This window comes from Gopherus flavomarginatus, chromosome 7, assembly GCF_025201925.1.
Source record: "Gopherus flavomarginatus isolate rGopFla2 chromosome 7, rGopFla2.mat.asm, whole genome shotgun sequence".
Classification (NCBI taxonomy): domain Eukaryota; kingdom Metazoa; phylum Chordata; order Testudines; family Testudinidae; genus Gopherus; species Gopherus flavomarginatus.
The window spans coordinates 116,866,113-116,880,125 of NC_066623.1; the positions used below are offsets into that span (position 1 = coordinate 116,866,113).

The following is a 14,013-nucleotide window of genomic DNA, read 5'->3' on the forward strand; positions in this document are numbered from 1 at the left end:
GACTGGATCTGAGCTAGCCCCAACACACTGGGAGTAGCTTGGCATGTTACACAGACATAGCTCAGATAGAGGTAGGAGCCAGACCATGGTGACATGCTCCAGGAGATGCCTCCTGCGCCCTCACGTCAGGAAACCCACTCTCCCTTAGCTGGTGGCAGCAGGACTGGGTGAACACCCCAGACCTAGTAGTTCTGGCCGCTGCTCACAGAATCAGAGCAGTGCTGAGATGGGTTATGGGACCCCAACCCAGCCTCAAACCATCTGGCCCTGCCCTGGGGTCCGCACCTTCGGAAAGGGCAGCTCCCTGCCCCCTCAGTCGTGACACTTACTCAGTGAGTGTGGACAGGAGATGGGCAACAGCTGCAATAGGCACCGCTGGGGCTAGCCCCGACTGGATGCACCAGATCCAGCGCTGGTGATAGAAGTAGCGGGAGAGCGAAGCCAGGGTGGAGGAGGCGGTGCGGTTGGCCACCATAGTGAGGGGGCCGGACACAGGGGGGTGCTCCAGGGTGAGGATGAAGGGAGCCCGGTAGTCGGAAGGCAGCTTCTCATACCTAGAAGGGTGGAAAGGAGAATGACCAGCCGAGGGGGAAGGGTCTCCAGACAAGGCCTGGACTTCTGGACAGCAGGCCTGATCCTAGATCTAACTCCACGGGGGCGGCAGCAGGAAGGTTGGAATCTGCTCCACTTCAGTCCCTCCTCGGAGGCCAGTGATACTCTCTCCTCCTCCCTCCGCTCTGGCCAGGTTCCGATTCTCCAGCACAGCACTGACCCCAAGCCCTACAAGTCACAGCCACTCCTGGGCCATGGCCATAACTCTGTCAGAGAACATGCCTGCTGAAGCCACCCCACGGGCACAGACTCCTCAGCTGCCGGCAGCACCAGCCTTCCACTGGTCTCTCCTTGGGCATAGGGCTAACCCTCAGTGCTTCCCCTCCCCACCCCGACTACTAAGCAAGAGGAGCCCTGGCAGCCTGTTGTCCCTCTGCCACTACCTGATCAGGAGCTTCTCCAGCGGCTTGTGCAGCACTACAAGGCAGGGCCTGTCCGAGAGGGCTGGCGGGGCCCCAGCCACGGGTTGGGACTTCGAGGGAGAGCTGCTGCCGAAAGTTTTCCTCTTCACTTTGGGAGTTGCCTCTTTGCTCTGAACCCTGTGGGGGAAGCGCAGCTGCAGGATCCGGTCCTGTAACTCTTCCACTATCTGCAGGACAGAGGAAAAGGAAGCCTGAGCATCTCTACCTAGGGATCACAGGGTGTCTGCACTGCACACTACACCCAGATTCCACCTGAGATCTGAGTCCAAGCCCCCCTTCCATCCACGAATAGATCAGTCTGACCCGGGTCGGCAGGCACTCAGAGCCTGGGGCCTAGGACCCTGCTAGGGGAGAGGGTCAGATCCTGAGTTAGCCACAGCTCGGGCTGAAGCCCTCTCGTTTTGCAGCATGGCTGCAGGTCAAGCCACAATCAGAAGGGCCACGCAGCATGGTGTGGATGTGTTAGCCCATCTGAGGGAGCCAGGCCCAGCCAGTGCAAACCCAGATTTACAATGAAGCATGGATACTCAAGCAGGGCTTGGAACCATCGAGTCTACAAGCCTGGGTCCTGCAGACTTGGGCTTAGCTACGTCCATGCTGCCTGCTGTAGAGACAAGTAACTCGATGTGAGCTGCTAGAGCAGTGCCTTGGCAAGGAGGGTGAATGTGATCCTGGGATTTACAGACAGAGGAGCAGTGAACCAGGGGGTGATTTTACTTTTGCATGTGAAATTGGTGAGGCTAATACTGGAATACAGAATCCTGTTCTGGGTCCACACTTTAAAATGGATATTGAAGATTGGAGAGGGGGCAGAAAAGAGCCACAAAACCGCTCTGAGCGCTGGAGAACAAGCTTTATAGTGATAGGCTTAAAGAGCACAAGCTGTTCAGCTATTAAAGAGAAGATTGCAAGGTGACTAGATTCCAGTGACAGGTACTTCCCAGGGGAGAAAACACCCAGTACCAAAGGGCTCTTTAACTTGGGACAGGAACCACCAATGGCTGACAGCTAAAGCCAGACAAATAAGGCAGAATTGTTTTTCAATCCGTGAGGGTGACTAACCCCTGGAACAGTATGCCGAGGGAGGAGATGGATTCTCCAACTGGAGGCCTTTCTGAAGAGATGATTTAGCCAAACAAGTTATTGGGCTCAGCACAGGGGTAGCTGGGTGCAGTGTAATGGTCTGTGTCACACAGCAGGTCAGACTAGATGATCACAATGATCCTTTCTGGCCTTAAACTCTGTGAATCAACCACTCCTTCCCCACTCCTGATCAACAAACAGCTCTGCTCTGTGGAGAGAGGCACCAGGGGAACCAATCCCTACTCTTGCCCCATTCTGGGTCTGCAGGAATACCATTACACAGGCACTGCCAGATGGGTCCAACCCACAGATCTGCCTAGCTCAGTGTCCTGGCTCCAATGGCTGCAGACGAAGGTGCAAAAACCCTGCTGTAGCACGTGGGGGATAATCTGTCCCCATAAAGGTCCCCTGATTTCTAATAGTTACAGGTTGGGTTAAGCCCCCGAGTTCAAGGTTTTTTAGGTTATTCTGTACTCATGTAAAGGCCCTACCCCTCTTTGAATCTTGTTATATTTTCACCTCAGCAACTTCCTGTGACTTTCACAGTCAAATTTCCTTTTATGTTTTTAATTTGCCACTTTTCAACCTCATTGAACGTGCCTTATTCTTGTGTTAGGAGACAGAACAACGCTCCTGACTACCTTTCTCTAGTCCACTCCTTTCAGAGACCTTTATGAAGTCACCTGCTGCGCTGTCTGGTCTGCCACATCTGCAGGGAGTTTCACTTTTCTCTGCCTCCTTTCCTTTCCAGACCATTAAAGGACACAGGACCTAGTACAGATCCTGCGGGCACCAGGATGAGAACTGAACATTTAATCCCACTGTTTCCTGTCTCCTTCATAGATCCTGATCTCTCACTTGGCCTCTCAGCCCATGACATCTTAGCTTCTTAGTAAACTCCTGCCTGGGACTTTGTCAAAATCTAAATTATGTTAACTAGTTTTCTCTTCTATCCACTACTTTACTAATGCTCAAAGAATTCTAATAGCTCAGGGAGTCATGGTTTTCCTCTGCACAAACCAAGCTGGTTAGATCAAATCATATAATCTTCAGAGGTTTTATTCTACTATTTTTAATCATCATTTTGACCTGTTTACCAGGCACAGATGTGAGGCTTACTAGTCTGCAATTCCCTGGATCATCCTTGGAGCCTCTTTAAAATACAGGTGCAATATCTTGCCACCTTCCAAATCTCTGCTACAGCAGCTACATTTTAAATTCATTTGTCCCAAATCCCAAACAGCTGCCTGGTCAAGGTGTCAGCTCTGTAAATATATCCACCTGCTTCTTCTCCATGCCAGCCCCCTCATGCCTCCCAGGCTGCTCACTCTGTTCCCACTGCCCCAAAGTATTCTCCCTCTGACTCACCTGGTTCCTGGCCTGGGCAGGTGTCCCAATGGGGAACCCTAGCCGGAGAACCATGCAGGGAGCTTTGGAGATGATCCGGACCACATAGAACGAGGAAGGAGCTGGATCCTCAGAGCTGGAAGAGGAGTTAGTCACTGACTGGGTAGCAGGGAGAATAGTCTAACTGCGTGGCATGGCCTCAGCGGCAGAGCTCAAGGTACTCTGGGGCCTGATGCAGAGAGGATGCTTCTTCCCCAGCTAGCAAGGTCAGAAAGTTTCCTGCTATGGGCAAGCTGCAAGCTGGGTTTGGAGTCATTCAGAGATTTCCACTGCAAATTGGCAGCAGAGACAGAACCAGCACTGGGGTCAGTCAGGCGGAGCCACACAGGCCCTGCTAGCAGGGATCCGCCTGCACTATTTCCATTGCACAGCATGAGAGGCGTGCAGAGAGCTGCTGAGTCAGACGCACTCCCGGGCCCCAGTGAGAGAGGACAGAGTACTAACATGGGGGTTACAGCTGGAAGGCTTCCTGGCAAGAGGAGGGACTGTGCTCAGGTTAGCAGGGCCTGTCCCAGGCAGATGGGGCAGAAAGGGGGCCAGGAGCAGAGAGAGGGGAAGAGGGCTCTAGCAGTGCATGGAAGGGGGGGGAACAGGGCACACCTGAACGGCAGTTCCAACAGCCCATGAGCCATGGTGTTAGTGCACGAAAGGAACCCTGACTCCTCCCCTGCCCCGCCAGGCTCTCTATGGAGCACAGCAGAAGCAGCACAAGGAGCCTCTCACCTGGGCATCAGTTTGACGTAGGAGTAGCCTTCCACTAGCACAAAGCTGCTCCAGTCCCGCAGCAGGGAGGTGAGTGCTGAGTGGGAGATGCGGCACTGGATGGTGCTGTACCGGCCATTGTTGCCTGGTGTGTGCAGGTGCTTTGGGACGGGTCTGTGGAACACACCAGTGCGTCACTAGCCCAGCCCTCCTGTCTGCTCCCACCATGGCCCAGGAAGGGGCCCTGCAGAGCCCCTGGCCCATTCACCCTCCCTCACTAGCCTGGGCAGGATCAACCTGCTCCTCCCCACCCCACCCCGCCCCACAGGCTGTCACTAACGCCTCTCCGGCACCGTCTGGCTCTGCTGCATCTGCAGGGAGTTCTGCTCTCACAGGAACCCTGCTCTCCTCCTAGGCTGATCTGCTACTTCCCCCTCTGTACAACGGAGGTAGCATTACCTACCTGCTTTCCAGGGACCTATGGGGTAAGCCTTTGATCAGGGCTGGGGATTAGCCACACTGATCCTTGGCTGGGATGAGCCCCCCTGCTGACAGGGCGCCCTCCCCTCCTTAGCTTCAGATGATGTCAGGGTGGGCAGCAAGCCACTGTGTCCATCTGAGCCAATGGAGCTTAGCAATCACCTGCCATAATATCAGGACTCAAATTGGCCCCACTCCTGGAACCTCCGGCTCTCCAGAGGTTCCAGGTCCTGGGCTCTGCCTGAGGCAGGAATCAGAGCAGACTCCAGCAGCGTTTTACGGAAATGAGGGTGTCACAGAGTCACCGAGCGATGCTCTGGAACTGCTTCCCACCAAGCCAGTCAGGACTTTGGGGAGCCTCCTCTCCCTTGGAGCAGACTTGTTCATGGTAAGACGCTCACACGTCTTCACCTCCTGGGACTCTCCTTGGAGCATTTGGCATCCTCTGCCCCTGCGTGCGCTTCCCACAGCGAGCCCACCTCAGTGGGGTCCTGGGGAAGCCACAGGGTCCTGCACCCCCACTTTGCAGTCAGATGTTGACTCTCAGCCAGCCAGTAAAACAGAGGTTTATTCGATGACAGGAACAGGGTCTAAAACAGAGCTTGTAGATACAGCGAACCGGATCCCTCGGCAGGGTCCATTCTGGGGGGGGGCAGTGAGCCAGACCCCTATGTCTGCACTTCACTCCTCATCCGCAGCCAGCTCTAGACTAACCACCCCCTCCAGCCCCTCTCCTCAGCTCCTTTCCTGGGCCAGGAGGTCACCTGACCTCTGTCTCCAACACCTTCAGCTGGCACCTGTGCAGAGGAGGGGCACAGGACATTAGTTGCTAGGAGACAGAGTGCCAGGCATTTAGGTGCACTGGTCCCTTCCTCTGCAGCAATCACACACCCTTATTCCACCACCTAGATATTAAGAACTGCATAGGGGACACTGAGGCACCAAAACATTAAGAACATTCCCAGTTCGTCACAGAGGGCCATTGTGAACAACTGGCAGTCCCCCTCTCAGCAGGACACAACAGGCTGTACCCATCCTTTGATACCCCTGAAAGAGGCCACAGCCCCACTATACTGAGTCCTGGGCTAGACTAGAGTTAGGTTGACGTAAGGCAGCTTATGCTGCTCTAACTCTGTGAGCATCAACAATAAAATGTTGCTCCCGCTGACGTAACCCGCCCACTACATGACTTAACTCCACCTCTGCAAGAGGCTTAAGTCAGCGTAGTTAGGTTGATGCAGCATCAGCGAAGACACTGCATTGCTTACATCAACTGTGGCTGCTTTTCAGGAGCCGTCCCACAATGACCCACATTGACCGTACGATCGGTGTGAGTGCTCCTGGGGAGGACACGCACCACTGAAACACAGAGCATAGTGTGGACATGCGGCGCTGTACATCCACGTAACTTAGGTTGACATAATTTTGTAGTGTAGACACACCCTAAGCTTCTCCACCCTGCAGGGAGGCTTACTGAGCCACAGGGTGAAATTCCAGCTGGGAGGCCCACAGGAGAGCCTGCAATCGGATTCTCGGGCACAGACAAACCCTGAAGGCACCCAATACTCCCAGGAGCTGCCTCTCTTCTCCCCTCCCCCTCCAGCCAGGATGCCTTCCCAGCCTGCAGGGGGTTAACGCACAAACTGCATGGTCTCTTCAGGCTTATGGGCCTTCCCATGCCTGAGAGCCCAGTCTGTTACTGCCTGTGCCATGCAGCTAGCAGACACCTTCCCAGGGCCCTCCTGTGCACAGAGTCATCCTGCACAGCCCCCTTCTGTCAGCGAGGCAGCTCCTGCAGGCTCTGGCTGCACAGTCTGGCTCCTGCTGTCCCTAGGGCCGCTTTCCCACCCACAGCGACTTGCCCAGGTCACACTGCCCTAGCCCCACCACAGACGTACGTGTCATGCTCCAGCATGAGAACAATCCGATGCATATGCAGCCACCTCTGCCAGAAATTGGCATCCATGGAGAGGATGGGCTTCCAGTAGGAGGCAAACTGTGAATGGCTGCAGTCAGAGCCGCTGTGCTGCAGGGACAGCACCTGAGAGAGAGAGAGAGAGAGAGAGAGAGAGAGAGAGAGACAGAGAGAGACAGAGAGACAGACAGAGAAAGAAAGAAAGAAAGAGCTGGGGTTACAGAGCTCAGCAGCAAGCTGTTGGTTTCCTCACGGACAAGGTCCAGGCCTCCCCAGAGTCTGAGCCTAGCAGGCTGGCTGAAGAGCATTGTCTCTGAGGAGAATGAATGCTTTCAGCAAGGTAACTGAGCAAGGGAGCCGGACAGACAGTATGGGCTTTCGCACCAATGGGAAGGTATCCCTAGACGTATCGAGGCAGGTTGAGCCTGCGGCACTCCTGCCCTCTCTAGCGGGAGAGCAGCTGGTGTTCACCCCACACACTCACTGGGGAACATTCTGCACATTGCCTAGAATGGGCTGCCTGCTATTCACCCCATGGCTTTCCAGGAGCAGCTGCTGGAGCAGACACCCTAAGTGGTGCCATGGAGCGCATAATGTTTGGGAAAGGACATGAGAAGGGCCGGTTCACACAGCATCATGTGGAAGTGGAGCAGTGCAACTGTTAGCAAGCAGAACAGCCTCTGGGCTGTTCCTGTGAGGCAGTTACCATGGCAGCCACCTGCATGGATTAGCCCTCTGACACCAGGATACAGAACAGAAGGGCACCTGTTCCCAGGGCTCTGAGGACAGCGGGAGGCGGCGTACCGGGGTGGTGGAGCCTGGTGGGATGTAGAAAAGGGGCACTCCGTTCTTAGTGCTCTCAGGGATGGTGAAGTGCTCTGGAACGGTGTCAAAAGACTGCAGGTGAACCAGCATCTGATCTGTCTGGTTGATGCTGCAAGACAAAAGCCATCAGTAAGTTTCCGGGGCGCTCCCAGCCAATCGAGCATTCAGAGCTGTGCTGCCTGCACGGGTGGCACTGCAAGGCCAGATGGGGGCATGTCCTTGGGGGAAGCAGGATTCCCCCAGGCCTGGCAAAGGGCAAACTAGAGGGAGCCCGGATGCAGCAGCCCACCCCGAGGCGAGAGAGCTCAGCGACAGCAAGGAGAGAGTTAGGAAAGGGTTTGGCCGAGTCCTTCCCTCAAAGCACAGCAGGTAGGGAACAACTGCACAGAACAGGGGGAGATGCCCCAGCCTCTGCAGAGCTTGGGAACACTGGGCAGATGCCCACAAGTCATCTGGGGTCAACCACACACCCCACCTACCTGAGAGAGAATCATCCACAGCTCTGACCTTCAGAGCAAGGCAGCATTGCAGGGTGGTGCCAGGGACACACATCCCCTGCTCACAGCCCAGACCCTCTCAATGCCTGGGGTCTGGTTAGTGACAGCAAACAGAGCGGGGCCCAGGGAACGCAGCACCGTCAGCTCTGGGAATCCTACCGCCTAAGACACAGGTCAGTTCACATCCCTCTTCAGGCCACCCCCACTGGGGGGCCCAGGTGAGCAGAGAAAGGGGCTGCAGAGGCATCCTGGAGCCAGCAGGTGCTGGGGTCAGACTACGAGAGCTGCAGGGAACTGCCAGGCTCACCTCTGCAGCGTGTTCCAGAAGCGACGGATCACTGTAGTACGGTACAGGCTGGTGATAGGCTTCCTCATGGTGCAGCTGATATCATGTAGGATGTCATAGCTGCCCTCCATTGTCACCTCCACCCAGGTACTGCGCTTGGAGGGGTCCAGGGGCCATGCTGCTACAGCCAGGTATTCTATCCGCATGTTGTGTTTCCACAGCAAGACCAGCTTCACTTCCAGCTGGGAGCCACCTGCATGGGATGAGAGCAGGCAGTGAGAGCTGCGATCAAGCTCACCACCCAGGCCATGACCCAGCAGCACCACCTCTTGCCCCAAGATACAAGATTCAACTGACATGGGGTCCCTGAACAGGTGAGATGATTGCCAGAATCCTTTGGGTAGGATGGTCCCTCTCCTCCATGGGGTCAGGGCCATACTCAGCACCCCCAGCCTGCCCTAAGCACAAGGCTCCGCTCTGACTCCTCAGCAATGGGGACTCCACAACGCCCCCTTGCAGCTTGTTCTGGCAGCTGGGTGGGCCATCCAGCTAAACAAGCCCCCTCCCACTTACCCTGGCTTTTTCCTTTGGCCAGTGCTGCCTGTTCTGCGCCCCACAGCATGGGAGCACATGTGGGTCCAGGCCCACCCAAATACCACTCGGAACTGGCAGAGGCTACTCTGTCCTGTACGGGTGTCATCCTAACCCCCAAACACCTTCCAATCACACGCTGAGCGCGGGCATGTGTGGTTCATTCTCTTTCGCGACCCCCCAGGGAGAGAGGTGTTTGTGCAATACAGCGTTTTACTGGGGAGCTGTTCTGAAAAGCACACACTCCTGTGTGCGGGTCACAGACATGCACCTGGCCTTTGGAATGAGAGGCCAGTTCCTCAGGCAGACTCAGACTAGAAAAGCAGAGCTCTGTCTCCTCTACAAAGGAGCTCTCCCCTTGTGAAGGAAACTCCATGGTGCCAGAGGAGCAGAGCTGTCAGCCAGCGGTTTCATCCTGGAGCTTTAGGCTCTCAGATGTGCTGGGCCTAAGCCATGGAGCACTATGTACACTAGAACCAAGACCCTGCCCCTAACTCAGCGGGCTATAGGAAGCCAATGCAGAGCATTGGACAGATGTGGTTTGCTCACGAGTACGGGATACCGCAGCACTCAGTACCAGCTGGAGTTCCCTGAGGGCTGACAGCCTTCATGTCACACTGGTCCTATCTCTCCTCAGACATGCCTGCCCCAAAGTGAACAAGCCAGCCTGCCCCATGGGCTGTTCTCCAAAGTCCTTCGGCTCTTTGGGGCCCGCTCCAAGCGCTCACTGGAAGAGCGATGGCAGTGCCCAAGGAGAGCCTAGCCGGACCAGGGGAGCAGAACACTCATCCCACACGCTAGCCTATGGACGTAACCCAATCAAACAGGTCATCATACTGCCGACTCATTCACTCGTTCCCCCGCTAGGTCCTCAGTGCTGCACAGCTAGCAGGGCTTATCAAACCTTCCCTTGGCGAGTGGCTGGAAATGCTAAGCCATCAAAGGAGGTAAGTCACTGGTCAGAACCAAATCATCCCAACCAGACCTGATGCAGTGCTGCCTGCCTGAGTCTGCAGCCAGCCTCAGCTTCCTCTGCACAGAGCTACCCAGAGCAAGAATGACATTAACTAGACCAGGAGCAGGCAACCTGCAGCACATGAGCTGATTTTCAGTGGCACACTCACTACCTGGGTCCTGGCCACCAGTCCGGGGGGCTCTGCATTTTAATTCAGTTTTAAATGAAGTGTCTTAAACATTTTTAAAACCTTATTTACTTTACATACAACAATAGTTTAGTTATATATTATAGACTTATAGAAAGAGACCTTCTAAAAACCTTAAAATGTATTACTGGCACACGAAACCTTAAATCAGAGTGAATAAATGAAGACTCGGCACACCACTTGTGAAAGGCTGCCGACTCCTGAACTAGACTCTGGTCAGCAGCTGCCCAGAACCACACCCACAGCAGTGACACCAATAAGAAAGAGTCTGGTCAGCTCCATTCTGCTGCTTCTCCTTTGCAGAGGCTGTGCTGATTACATGGTCATGTCCAATTTTCCAACCATTTTATAATTTCTATTTTAAAAACTGTTGTTTCGACTAATTTACATAGTGCAAGTTTACATGCCAGAATTCCCAGAAACATCCTACAGGATGCAGATACATTTCCTGCCCTCTGAGCCTCCGGTATATGTGTAGATTTTAAATAAAAGATTGCAGTTTTTTGTTAGCTCATATACTTCACTCTGAAACTTGTTCAGCACACTATCCAGCCCAGGTGACTTGTCACTATTTGTTCCAGCAACTCTACTTTTGACACTCCAGCCCCTGACAGTGCTTCATCTTTACTGTCCGAGTAGGTATCTCCCCAATACCTTCCGAGCTGAAGAGTGATGCAAAGAAATAACTTTTCTGCTATAGCCTTATCCTTCTCAACTGCTCCCTTGACTCTCAGCTAGGCAAACAGACACAATGATTCTCCTGCAGGTGTCCTGTTTCTGCACACACAAATTATTTCTTGCTATTTGTGTTTGGAAGTTTGCTCTTCAAAAGTCCTGTTCTCACCATAGTTTACTCTGCACGTTTCTCCTGCTGGAATTTATGATTCTTTACTTGGCTTCACTAAAGATTTCCATTTTCTCTCTCTCTCGCTGTCTAGGAAGGACCAGGTACATTTATGGTGCTACTGAAATCCTGCCCATGCTATCATTTCTGCAGCCACTCACCTGGTTCTGCTGCAGCCACTGCTGTGCTGGCAGGAATGCAGAAGGCTTAGGCTACTATAAATACAGCACTACTCTCTTTGCATAAAGTGCTGCTATTTGCACCTTCCTAGTCTGCAGCCTTGGTTCAGTACGTGTGCCCACATCAGACCTTGCATCGCTGTCACCTATGGGGCACCCCCTCACCCTGTAGCTTCTCCCCACCTCTGAACTGTTGGTATCTCCATACCGTGAGACAGGATTTGCCTAGCAGGAACACAAGCACCATGCAATCCAGTACATTTGTCATGGAGAACAAGCTCCTTCCCCAAGGCCATGGTTTCCTGTCCTCACCCCACCAAGGCTGGTCAGACTATGGCAAGCCTGCACTTAAGTCTGTGTAACTGAGAATGGAGCCCCAAGTCACAGAATGGCATGGCGCAGGCAAGTCACCTTTGGTGATGTTGACCTCACGGATGCTGTAGCCCTCACGCAGCCGGACAGAGACTATGCTCACGAGGTCTGCATGCACCTCCTTCTCCGTGTGCTTCTTCCTCCTCATGGCCAGAGCCGGGTTGCTGCTTGCGGACACCAGGTGCTCATTGAACAGTCTGTGCTGGGACACTGCAAACAGCAGCATGCACATGGGTCACGCAGGAGCAGCTCCTCCACTCCCCAGCCTGCAGCAGGAGCCCAAGGCACTTGGCGAGTGCAGCTGTGGGATCCCTCCCTCCCTCCCTCCCAGTGAGTAGTACATCCCTCCAGGCTTGCTCAGGAAGGGGACAGGAGAGGCCTGCTGGTGCAGAGGAGATGTGTAACAGGGCAGGGACCCAGCCTGAGCACATGACGGGACAGGTGTGATAATCAGGAGCAGCACAACAGGGTTATGTATTTAACCAGACAGGAATGGCAAGGCCACTCTGCTAATCCACCTGCAAGCTCCTCAGGCAGGGATCCATTTCCCCCTGTCCCCAGGGAGTCTCATGCCCACCCTGGGTGCTGTATAATGACCGGTTAGTAGGGCCCTGACGGCCTTCACTGCAGGGTTTAACAACTAACAGCTTTTAAACAGCATCAGATTCCCCCAGCACCTGAACCCCTCCCCCCAGTCCTTCAGGCCACATCCCCTCTGAATCAGCATGGGGAATCTCAACCACCCCCACAGACAGCAGGCATTTTCCAAGAACTGATGATGCTTTGGAGCCTTAAGGCCAATTTTCAATGGACACAAACTGTTGTGTGCCCCCTGCATCCTCAGTGGGAGCAACCAGATGCTGGCATTGTGACCATTTCTCTAGGGACCATAACCTTGTAAGCCAAGTTCCCATGCGCAAACATAGTCTCAATGTGCTCTGCAGAGCACAGCCAACCAGGTCAGCATTCAGAGGGCCTCCATGTGCAAAGGGGCCAGTGAATGTTTCCTCACCCTCACTGTACTCCCATGGAAAGGGGGATTGTGCTCAGGCTTCCACAAACATTCCCCTTTGGGCTGGGTAGGCAAGCTGAGAGCAGTGGTGAGAAAGGCACGTTAGCACCCAACTCCCCAGCTAGTGCTCCCTAAAGCACCATGCCCCAGGAAGGGAGCCACAGAGATTCTGCTCCAGCATCCAGTATTCAGAGCCTTGAGAAGGCCTAGAATTCTGCGGGCCTTGACCACATTACAATCCTCTGAGCAGCATGCTTGTTAAGCTGTCCTCCCCAGAACCAAGCTCTCGTGGCTGCTGGAGAAAAAAAGAGGACCACTCCCTTGTCTTGTGTGCACTGCAGTAGGTAAAAGGGGCTGGAAAAAGCCTCTCCCCATTGCCTCCCTCATCCACTGCTATTGGAAGCAACCAGGAAAGGGTACGAAGGGGACATTGATGTATTCAGGCCCCACCACATGAAGGAATTCCAGGCCCCCCATACGATGGAGCAGGACACACATGCTCTCCTCACCACAGTAATACTCTGGGTTCAGGGACTCCCCGGTGCGCAGGAAGGAATACAGCAGGAAGGCCTTGTGATACACGTTCAGGTCGAGGCTTAAGGGATCCAGCTCAGGGCAGGTGGACAGGTATGCACCAAAAGTTGCCATAGCAATAAATTTCATCAGTTCCACATTGGGGACGTGGCCAAAGCTGCAATCATATGAGTAGACTCCGCCCACCTGGGAAGGTGCAGGAGAGAGATCCATGTGAGACAGAGCAAAGGGTGGGGAGAGGAGAGAGAGCTGCAGAGGTAAGCTCCACTCCATCCTGCTAGGGGCAAGTGAGCATCAAACCCCCAAAAGGGAGAGCACATACAGCATGGTGCCCCCGCCCTGGATTGGCATCCCCGTCCCCACTCCGCACCAGAGGTTAGCATCTCTCCATCCTCACCCCACGCCCACCCTCTGCCTGAGACTGGCATACCAGCATACATGGTGCAGCCTGCAGTGCCCCGCCCCAGGCATACCTGCACAAAGGAGCAGGCCACAGTGCTACTTCGCAGCTGGTTGAGCAGAGTCTCACACACAGCCACGTCTGGGACACTGGTCACACCGTCTGTGATGATGATGATTCCTGTAGGTAACAAGGCACCATCTCAGAGCACCGTCCCCCATTTGTGATCAGACTCCCCACTCTACGGCCCCAGTGCACTCGCTGGCTTTATTTGCATTACCACACCACAATGGGATCATGAACTGCTGCACCGCAGAGCTGCTACCCCGAAGCCTTGCCCCTCCCCCGGCTGAAGGGCCCAACATGACTCCTTGGGCATGCCCACCCTGAGCCTACGGCTAGAGGGATACAGACTTCCAGGCCAGCCTCCTTGGAGCCCAGGAAGTGGAACTAACCTGCACTGGAGTTAGAAGGCAACAGCTGCAGTGCTAAGATCCCCTGTCGGATCATGCTGACAAGGCCAATGTCAGCAGTGACCATGGAGATACCCGGCTTCCTTCCAGAGAGTTCCTGTGTGGCACAAGGACTCTCCTGGCTGAGGGGCGACAAATCTACCTAGCAACAAGAAACCAATGAGATGCCATCAGCCACACTCTGACCCTGTTCCACTCACTCCTTTTGCAGGAGCT

The 14,013-nt window shown here is 54.4% G+C and overlaps 1 protein-coding gene across 1 annotated transcript in view; it reads right to left on the reverse strand.

Moving 5' to 3' along the window:
• SZT2 (SZT2 subunit of KICSTOR complex) overlaps positions 1-14,013 on the reverse strand; it is a 76,827-nt gene that overhangs the window by 54,697 nt on the left and 8,117 nt on the right. The window contains exons 6-16 of the mRNA XM_050961273.1: positions 13,780-13,939; positions 13,398-13,504; positions 12,900-13,110; positions 11,418-11,588; positions 8,251-8,482; positions 7,426-7,555; positions 6,605-6,747; positions 4,248-4,400; positions 3,486-3,600; positions 996-1,201; positions 330-554 (exon numbers count right to left, since the gene is read on the reverse strand). Of these exons, the coding sequence (XP_050817230.1) occupies positions 330-554; positions 996-1,201; positions 3,486-3,600; positions 4,248-4,400; positions 6,605-6,747; positions 7,426-7,555; positions 8,251-8,482; positions 11,418-11,588; positions 12,900-13,110; positions 13,398-13,504; positions 13,780-13,939 (1,853 nt within the window). The remainder of the gene's footprint in view (positions 1-329; positions 555-995; positions 1,202-3,485; positions 3,601-4,247; positions 4,401-6,604; positions 6,748-7,425; positions 7,556-8,250; positions 8,483-11,417; positions 11,589-12,899; positions 13,111-13,397; positions 13,505-13,779; positions 13,940-14,013) is intronic.